Source organism: Podarcis raffonei, chromosome 1, assembly GCF_027172205.1.
Source record: "Podarcis raffonei isolate rPodRaf1 chromosome 1, rPodRaf1.pri, whole genome shotgun sequence".
Taxonomy (NCBI): domain Eukaryota; kingdom Metazoa; phylum Chordata; class Lepidosauria; order Squamata; family Lacertidae; genus Podarcis; species Podarcis raffonei.
Window position 1 is genome coordinate 46,724,933 of NC_070602.1, and position 10,551 is coordinate 46,735,483.

At 43.2% G+C, this 10,551-nt stretch overlaps 1 protein-coding gene and 1 pseudogene across 1 annotated transcript; both read left to right on the top strand.

Annotated features, from left to right (window-relative positions):
• Positions 1 to 2,490: 2,490 nt before the first annotated feature.
• LOC128412005 (disintegrin and metalloproteinase domain-containing protein 20-like) lies at positions 2,491 to 6,572 on the top strand. Its single transcript, XM_053384715.1, has one exon. It carries the CDS (start codon positions 2,698 to 2,700, stop codon positions 4,813 to 4,815), a length of 2,118 nt encoding a protein of 705 aa, XP_053240690.1. The 5' UTR covers positions 2,491 to 2,697; the 3' UTR covers positions 4,816 to 6,572.
• Positions 6,573 to 9,067: 2,495 nt separating this feature from the next.
• On the top strand, positions 9,068 to 10,208 carry LOC128402984 (disintegrin and metalloproteinase domain-containing protein 20-like; annotated as a pseudogene).
• Positions 10,209 to 10,551: the final 343 nt, after the last annotated feature.

The following is a 10,551-nucleotide window of genomic DNA, read 5'->3' on the forward strand; positions in this document are numbered from 1 at the left end:
CCTGCGGACTGGCTCACCAGAGTGGTGCATGCTCTGGTTATCTCCCGCTTGGACTACTGCAATACGCTCTACGTGGGGCTACCTTTGAAGCTGACCTGGAAACTACAACTAATCCAGAATGAGGCAGCTAGACTGGTGACTGGGAGTGGCCGCCGAGACCACATAACACCGGTCTTGAAAGACCTACATTGGCTCCCAGTATGTTTCCGAGCACAATTCAAAGTGTTGGTGCTGACCTTTAAAGCCCTAAACGGCCTCAGTCCAGTATACCTGAAGGAGTGTTTCCACCCCCCATCGTTCTGCCCGGACACTGAGGTCCAGTGCCGAGGGCCTTCTGGTGGTTCCCTCGCTGCAAAAAGCCAAGTTACAGGGAACCAGACAGAGTGCCTTCTCGGTAGTAGCACCCGCCCTGTGAAACGCCCTCTCACCAGATGTCAAAGAGAAAACTACCAGACTTTTAGAGGACATCTGAAGGCAGCCCTGTTTAGGGAGGCTTTTAATGTTTAATAGACTATTGTATTTTAATATTTTGTTGGAAGCCACCCAGAGTGGCTGGGGAAACCTAGCCAGATGGGTGGGGTATAAATAATAAATTATTATTATTATTATTATTATTATTATTATTATTATTATTATTGGCTTCAAAATAAACAGAAGGGGATCTGCAAATAAAAACAATTTATATTCGACTGAATTGTGAATTGCTCCATGAATCTCACAATGTTGTCTGATAGCGCAAGCCAGGGGTTTTAAACATATTGTTACAGAACGGGGGGGGGTGTCCCCCTAAACACTGAAATTAATAAATGCTAGGATGTGGGGTTATTTGTGATATGAGGGGAGAATATAAGCTGCAAAGGAATTCCTGGGTAGCCTGGGCAAACTAGGTCCCTTAAGAAAGCCATTGTGAGTTGTTAAAAAGAGAATGGCACTTCTAGCCCCAAGCGTGATTGGAGACTGTAGATTTGGACGGTTGCCAGGGTAACTGCTCTGGGGAAGGGCAAAGGGTTTCTGGGAAGAAGAAGGGGGGAGATCCATTTTGGGAAGGGAGAAGGAAGGACTGCCTGCAATGCTTTGGGCCATGCTGTAAGATCTGGACCCCCTGCATGCAAACTGAGGGTGTAAATAGGTGAAGAGACCCTATTTCTTAAAGCACAACAGCCTCCACCATGTCTTCTATTCTCCAAAGGGACACAGACCCTGTGTGGGCACCTGAGATCCCATGCGCTCTTGCCATGGCTTTTGTCACAATATATTAAAAAGTAAAGGTGAAAGTGGACATCCTTTTCTGTTTCCTCAGGCCAGTGGAAAGAGAGCAGACATAATCTTGTTCACTTTAACTCTATATGCAGGTGAAACATATAATACATTAATCCAGCATGAATAGCTCAATTGGTTAAAGCGTGGTGCTGATAACGCCAAGGCTGCAAGTTCGATCCCCATATGGGACAACTGCATATTCCTGGGGTTCAGCTAGATCACACATGTCCAACTGTGATCTACTATCCAGTATCAAAAACTGGAAATGATCTACCACACTCTCCCATTGTCATTCTTCAACTTAAACATTATATTTGACTGGGGAAACCCAGCCAGATGGGCGGGGTATAAATAATAAATTATGATGGTGATAAAAATAATAACAAATTATTACCCCCACACCAGGCCCCTCCCAGGGCCCTTGGTGCACGTGGGAAGCCAACACGCCCCAAAATGTTCAACTTCCCCTTTTCCAGACGAAGAGCTCCATGGGAAGAGGGGGTGGTGGCTTACATTCATGTAAACACAGCTAGGCTGGAGCTGGAAAGGTGGGGAAAGTTCAGCACCCACGCAGAACTAAGATGGAGAGTGGAGGGGCGTGGGACCTGGCATTTTCTTTCCACAGGAACCAGTAGGAGGGGTGTCATTGTCTCTCTTGTGCGCCGCACTTCCCTTGGCTCACTCTGCAGCACTGCAGCCCTTGCGGAGCATGTGTGCCTCATTGTCGACCCCACCTCCTTGCCCCGGGACTGTGGCTTGCAGGGGGCAGAGGCAGGCACCTCACATGTTTCTGGGGCCGGCTAGCTGACTGGGCGTCGGAAAAGCCAGCAGCCAGAGCAGGGCGCTTGAGGCGGCCGCAAGGAGGTGGAGGCAGCACCTGCGCCAGCCAGAGCTCTTGCTGCGGCGGTGGTGAGCAAGCCTAGCTAAGTACAGGGCAGCTGCTGGGAGAGGGCGGTGGGCAGAGGTGACGAGGCCTTGGTCATGCTCGACCAAAATCCATCCCGCGATTGACACATTGGACATGTCTGGGCTACATGATCCTAAGGGTCCCTACCAATTCTATGATTTTGTAAAATCCAGTGGATGTTTCTGAATACCAGTTGATAGGAATCAGAAAAAGGGAAAGCACCTATGTCTTAACAGTAGGCTTCCCAGTTTGGCCACTTTGGGAAGAAGATGCTGAACTAGACTGGCCTTTCACCTGACATAGCAGGGCTTTTTAAGTCCATCTTCCTTCTCCATTCTGTTCCATCAATCAACTAAGCTCCACCCACATTCTAAAGGTAAATCTACGGAGTGTTGCTATGGTCAGAATCATCCTCCTGCTCTAGTTAGCATGCAGCTTTATTTCCACCACCATTCCAGACCAAAAGGGATTGTCATGAATGACAGGCATTAGTACAGCTCTCTAGTGAATTCTTTCACCTCTCAGGGAAAATGACTAACCGCCACACATGGCAACTGGTGCTGATCTCATGGAATGTTTTGTGTGAGACTACAGGTCAGAAACCACCACAAGGCTTTATGTATGCCTCTTACGAGGTGACCATCCCAAGAAAACTAGTCCCTAGGTATGGACAAGAACATCATGATGTCACCTACCTACTGCAGATTGAGGGGAAAGGCCATGTAGTGCATCTCAAGCAGAACAGGGGCTTTGTCCCTAAACACCTCCCTGTCTTCACTTACAGTAAGGAGGGAGACCTCCAGGTGGACTATCCTTTCATCAGAGATGACTGCTTCTACCGTGGCTTTGTACAAGACAAGCCTTCCTCATGGGTCACCCTCAGCACTTGTTCAGGGGGCCTCAGGGGTCTGCTGCATTTAGAAAATGACACCTATGAAATTCAGCCTGTGCAGAGATCTACTTCTCAACATGTGATGTATAGGTTGGAAGAAATAGAGGGTGCTGCACGTATGACATGTGGGTTAACAGAAGAAGAGCAAAGGCATCAAGAGGCCATGATCCAAAAAACAGAGAATGCAGTGGCTAGGGGTGCTCCAGAAGGAGGTTGGTGGACACACACCCGTTACGCAGAGGTTGCAATTGTTGTGGATTATGAAAGATATGTGAGAATTGATAGAAATGAAACTGTTGCTGCTATGCGAGTTCTAGATGTCATTCATGTTGCTAATTCATTATATGAGCCACTTGGTGTCGTTGTGACTCTTGTTGGATTGGAGATTTGGTCAGAAAAGAACCTCATTGTGATTGATAACAACATTTACACCCTGCTTTCCAATTTCAATGACTGGAGAACAAACACCCTAAATAAACATCTAGAGAATGATGCTGCTCATTTATTTGTATATAAGGGCTTTGGACGTACGCGAGGATTATCATATTTAGGAACAATCTGTTGGACTGATCGGGCATGTGGTGTTGAATCATATGTTGGTTATAGTTTGTCTGATTTTTCTAATACATTTACTCATGAATTAGGACATAATCTTGGCATGCAACATGATTCAAAATACTGTACTTGTGAACGACATGCCTGCATTATGGCTGCAGCTCAGGCAAACACTGATAAGTTTAGCAACTGCAGTTATCAGAATTATTTTGAGCTAAGGAACACTCCATGTTTGTTAATCCCACCAGAGCCTGATAAAATGTATAAACTCAAACACTGTGGTAACAAAGTAGTGGAAGATGGAGAGCAATGTGACTGTGGTTCACCAGATCAATGCAAGTTGGATCCATGTTGCCAGTCTAACTGCCTGCTGCGCCCAGGTGCCACTTGTGCTTTCGGACAGTGTTGTGCTGAGTGTCAGTATCTTCCAGCTCATTATGTCTGCAGACAAGAGGTTAGCAGCTGTGATCTTCCTGAGTACTGCAATGGGACTTCAGAGTGGTGTCCTGAAGATGTTTATCTACAAGATGGCACCCCGTGTAGTGATGGTGTATACTGCTATCATGGAAATTGCACAACTCACAGTGAGCAGTGCAAAATGATCTTTGGCAAGAAAGCAACAGCTGCTTCAAAGGCTTGCTTCAATGAACTGAATGGTCGAGGGGATCGCTTTGGCAACTGCGGCCTTAGACATGGAACCTATAAGAAATGCAGTGCTAAGAATATCCTATGTGGAAAAATCCAGTGTGAAAATGTTTATAAACTACCTTCTTTGGAGGAACACAGCACCCTAGTTAATACACCCATTGGCAATAGGAAATGCTGGAGTACAGACTACCACAGTGGAATGGAGATACCTGATATTGGAGCAGTGAGAGATGGGACTCCTTGTGGCACTGACATGATATGCATTAATAGGCAGTGCAAGAGTGTATCCCTCTTGAACTATGATTGTAATTTCACAAAGTGCCACTATAGGGGTATATGCAATACTCATAAACATTGTCATTGTGATTATGGCTGGGCCCCTCCAAACTGCCTCTCTAAAGGCTTTGGTGGCAGCATTGATAGCGGGCCTCCACCACGAGGTAACATTCTGGATCGTAGCAATCTCAGTGCAGGATTAACAGAAGTAATTGGATTTGTTGTTCTGCTACTATTGTTGTTGTTGGTCTGGATATTTATTTCAGGAACGGACTGAGACTGAAGTTCTTACATTTAAGTAGAAGAGTTTGTCAAGCACAAAAAAGAAGAAATTCTGAAATGGATCACAGAAATGAACAATTGGCAGTGTGCCAGATACAGAACAAACAATAGATTGTACTATGTAGATATACATTCAATTTGCTAAGTTTTTGATTATTAAAAAAAATCTTTTCATTAAATTTTCCTCCTAGGCACTCTAGGTTGTGAAAATCTTGGTTTTCTCAACAGGGGAGAATTACGTTATATGTTGAGCCTCACTACATCCTCTGTCTTCCAGAAAGTATTCCCTCTACCCAGGGCTTTTTTTTCCATCTGCAACTCACCAAAACTTAGTTCTGGCACCTGTCAGCTGGGTGCCATTGCCATTCTTAGAGAATGAGAGAGACATTCATAGTGAGTTCTGGCACCTCTTTTTCTAGAAAAAATAGCACTGCCTCTACCTCATGGATTTAGAAGCTGTGATAGTCTAAGTATTTTTGGATAACAACCCCTATTAGCCCCAGTCAGCACTGACAATGTTCAGGGATGATGGGAACCATTTCCAACAACATCTAGAGGGCCACAGGTTTTTTAATTGGGTGTATGTGTGTTAAACACTGAGCAGAATTCTAGTTCCCAAATAAGAACCCATTCTTAAGGAAGTGTGTGGATTTTTAAAGCACCCAGGGGGTCCCACCACTGAAGGAGGAAAACCTTTAAATATTTTAATCATGCTATGTCCATATTTACCAAGGCAACTGAGTGACTTTCTCTGGAAATCATCTGCCTGCCTGTCAGCTGTTTCCCCTAGTTGCCTGTATGAGAAGGAAGGAGGATGGGAGCCAGTCAGGCAAGTATGTGTCTCCTGTGGCTGAGTTCCATCCCTTTCCACCAATAGTAGGCCCACCATTTCACTGCATTCCAGATCTTCTTTCCCTTCCAGGCCAATTAGAAGGGGATGAGGAGAGTGGGGGTGGAGCAGCCTGCAGGGGGAACAGGCCAAGGAAAAGGAAGCAGTGTTATCAACTTACATTGTCTTCCTTCTTCTCTCTGGTCCAAAGATTGGAGTGGGTGGCCAAGCTGCTCGCCTACCCATCCAACATTTCTCAGACAAAAGTATGGATGCTTCTGTGAAACCATAGGAAATTGAACCCATAAGTGCAGGAGGCAGGATTAACACAACGACCTCCTGCTTTTTCGCCTGAAAAACATTTGAAGTCTAAACTTTGCACATGGACAGTGGGAATTTATCAATTCTACAACTTCTGCTACTTGTTTTGAAAGGAATGTTAAGCTCTTGTGAGCTTCAACTATCTGTCTCTTCATTGTAAATTCAAACAAGCACATTTCTTTGCTTCTGGTGAAGTTCCCTAGAAAAAAAATTAAACCATTAAAAATAAGTCTATGAAATCAGCTTTCTGTAACCAGAACTTACCTCCTCACAAAACACACACTTCTCCTCCCTAGCAGTTTTTAAAGCACAATAGCCATCCATCTATAGGCTGCTACTTTGTTTTATAATGACTCAGGTTAAATTATTGCAAGTTCATGTTACCTCCAAAGGTGTTCAGACACATTTTGGAGTGATTTTACCGTCTTGAATTTGCTTTTCAGCTTCCTTTTTACCAGCCTCCTCTGTGGTGGACCCTATACCTTTCCCCCTACTTGAGGCGTATTTTACTGCCAGTACAGTGGTACCTTGAGTTAAGAACTTAATTTGTTCTGGAGGTCTGTTCTTAACCTGAAACTGTTCTTAACCTGAGGTACCACTTTAGCTAATGGGGCCTCCCGTTGCCGGTGTGCAGCCGCTGCATGATTTCTGTTCTCATCCTGAAGTAAAGTTCTTTTTTTTTTTTAAAGATATTTATTAAAATTTTCAAAATTAATACAGTAAGAATATAAAAAGTCAAAAAGAAAAAGAAAAAGAAAACGAAAAAACAGAAAAAAATACATAAAAATTAAAAACACATTAAGTTCACCAAAATTTACTTTCATTGACATATTTTCCCGACCTCCTCATACCTCCCCTTTTTGTATTCCAATTCAAGTTATTGATTCAGCAAATCCTTAACCATAATTCTTAACCTAATAAATTAACATGTTATTATTTTACTTTTACTCTTTCATCCATTTCCTCAATTTATTTTTGCTAACCTTATTTTCCTTTAATTTAGTTCATTTTTTTAAAAAACCAATTTTACCTTATCCAAACTTAAACATCAATACTTATACATCAATACATATTCTTAAAACATTGTTTCTAAAGTCGACCCAAATTCCCTTCCACGAATTTCCTAAATTTCATAAACATTACAAAAACAAAAATAAAAGCAAAACACATTATACTTATGTACCCTTTGGATTACCAAACCCCACCCCACCCCTTTCCCGGTTCCAGTCCCCAACAAATGTCCATCAGTCTTAATCTAATATTTAGCCTGGAGATCTCACATCCGAGGCTCTTAATTCTCTCTCAATTCCTCTCTGCTGGTTTTTTTGATAGTCCTTAAAATTAAACACCAACTCTCGGAGAAGCTCTGGCCCTTCAGGATCCATGTTTCTTTCAACCAGTCCTCCATACTTAAAGGTGGAACCCAAATCTTGTTTCTTACTCCTTTCAAGTCCAAATGTCCCCAAGGCTCCAACCTCCACCTTGAACAAATTTATAATCCTTAGGTCTTCGGATCTCCACATAAGGATCTTTCCTTCAATCTCCAATTCAGGCCAGATTTTCCACATCAAAATCTTATTTTCCTTCATTACCATCATGTCAGGCCTCAAGTCCTCCATCATCTGCAGCTCTTCAGGGACAACATATGTCTCCTCCAAATTCTCAAAGTTGTCAAGTTTCTCTTTCTGTTCAGTTGAATAAACTTCCAGATTCAACTCCTTATCAGTTTCAATGATATTGTTTACAGTTGAGTCCAGAGTTGTAACATTTATGGCCAAAACATCAATTTGGCCTTGCAACTTTCCCAAGAGAACAAAGACTCTGTCCAATTCAGCCTGAATTCTCCCTTCTCTAGCCATTCTTGTAATGTCCCAAATCCCCCTCTAGAGGGATTTTGGTTTCTTAGTGTTCATTCCAATCCAGGTCCAAAAATCCAACTAGTTTGTATCAGTTCTTCCTTGTTTTCAACAAATTATAACAAAAATTGTAACATATATAACCAGCAGAAGCAACAGAAACAAAGTTCTCTTTTTCCGTTTTGACAGCTACTTTGACAGCTGTCAAACTCTTTAGTACCTCATCGACAGGCTCTCTCGTGGAACACTCCCGGGTCCGGGAGGGTGGCACTTCGGTTCCCAAAATTAGCTCTTTATCCTCCAGCAAAATTTCTTATACTGCCAAATCGTGAAATTAAAGTCTTTTACCAAAGAAGGAAAGAAGAAAAGGTCTGAAGTAAAGTTCTTAACCCGAGGTACTATTTCTGGGTTAGCGGAGTCTGTAACCTGAAGCATAATTTGCTCCCACAAGGTACAATGATGGCCATCAACTCGTGTGACTTTAAAACAGAGTTAGACAAAATCTATGAAGGATAAGGCATCAAAGGCTACTTGCCAAAATGGCTGGCATGCCTCAATTATTAGAGGCACTTATCAATAGCACTTCCTATCACAAGTGGGGTAAACATACAGTTCCTGATTGTGGGCTTCCTAGTGGCATCTGCTTGGCCACTGAAGAAACAATATGTTGCATCAGATGGACCTTTGGCCTTATCCAGCAGGGTTTTTATTATGTTCTGTAAGTGCCTGTTCAGCTAAACCTCTCTTCCATCCATTTTCTCTACAGTGGTACCTCAGGTTACATACGCTTCAGATTACATACGCTTCAGGTTACAGACTTCGCTAACCCAGAAATAGTGCTTCAGGTTAAGAACTTTGCTTCAGGATGAGAACAGAAATTGTGCTCCGGCGGCGCGGCAGCAGCAGGAGGCCCCATTAGCTAAAGTGGTGCTTCAGGTTAAGAACAGTTTCAGGTTAAGTACGGACCTCTGGAACGAATTAAGTACTTAACCTGAGGTACCACTGTACTAAGTTCTGTGCTCAACCAAGCTCTGTCCAAATTCCAAAGGTGAATATACTGACTGTTGCTACGGACATAATTCTCTTGCTTCCCAACTTGCTTGAGGTTCAAAAGAAGCTTCCCTGTGTTGAATGACATGCAAGAGTGGAGTGCTCTAGTGAATTCATTCACCCGTCAGGCAAAATGACTAATGAACTTGCCTGGCTGCTGCTGCTGATCTCATGGAATGTTTTGAGTGAGAATGCAGGTCAGAAACCTCCACGTGGATTTAGATATGCTTCTTATGAAGTGGTCATCCCAAGGAAACTGACTCCCAGATATGGACTACAAGAACCCCATGATGTCACATACCTGCTGTAGACGGAGGGGAAGGTCCATGTTGTGCATCTGAGGCAGAAGAGGGGCTTCACTGCTAAACACCTCCCTGTCTTCACAGTAAGGAGGGAGACCTCCAGACGGACTATCCTTTCATCAGAGACGACTGCTTCTACTGTGGCTTTGTACAAGACAAGCCTTCCTCCTGGGTCACCCTCAGCACTTGCTCAGGAGGCCTCAGGGGTCTGTTGCACTTAGAAAATGACACCTATGAAGTTGAACCTATCCAGGCGCCTGCTGCTGCTTCTCAACACGTGGTTTATAGGTTGGAAGAAAAGGAGAATGCTTTTAACATGAGGTGTGGGCTAACAAAGGAAGAGCAGAGTCATCAATTGGCCTTGATCCAAAATACAAAGAATTCAGCAGCCCCAAGTGCTGCTGCAGGAGTCTGGTGGGCACACACCCGGTATGTGAAGCTTTCAATTGTGATAGAGCATCAACTATATGTCAAGTTTAACAGAAATGAAAGTCATGTTACTATGGAAGTTTTGGATGTCATCCACACTTCAAACTCACTATATGAGCCACTTGCTGTTGAGTTGTCTATAGCTGCACTGGATATATGGTCAGCAAGGAACCCCATAAAAGTTGTTAATGATACGGATATTACACTAGAGAATTTTAATCTCTGGAAAAGAGAATCACTCACTAGGCATATACAAAATGATGCTTCTCATTTATTCATAAATAAGAATTTTGACTTTACACCTGGAAAAGCTTTCCTAGGAACGATTTGCAATCAATATATGGCAACTGGTGTTGAATCATATATGGGTTTTAGTTTGTTCGAATTTTCTGTCATATTTACTCATGAATTAGGACATAATCTTGGCATGCAACATGATGGAAAATACTGTAAATGTGATCGGCCTGAATGCATTATGGCTGCATTTCACACAAACTGATAAGTTTAGCAATTGCAGTTACAATGAGTACTACAACCAAGGAACAATCCATGTTTATCCATTCCACCAGTCTCTGATAAAATGTTTAAATCTCCATACTGTGGCAACAAGGTAGTAGAAGATGGAGAGCAATGTGACTGCGGTTCTCCAGAACAATGCAAGTTGGATCCATGTTGCCAGTCTAATTGCATGCTGCGCCCAGGTGCCACTTGTGCTTTTGGACAGTGTTGTGGTGAGTGTCAGTATCTTCCAGCTCATTATGTCTGCAGAGATAGGAGTAGCCCCTGTGACCTCCCTGAGTACTGCAATGGAACTTCAGAGTGGTGTCCTGAAGATGTTTATGTACAAGATGGCACCCCGTGTAGTGATGGTGTATACTGCTAACATGGAAATTGCACAACTCACAGTGGGCAGTGTAAAATGATATTTGGCAACAACTGGTGCT

Bases quoted from the DNA above. Each gene is read 5' to 3' on its own strand.
- LOC128412005 (XM_053384715.1), top strand. From the start codon at position 2,698: ATGACTAACCGCCACACATGGCAACTGGTGCTGATCTCATGGAATGTT.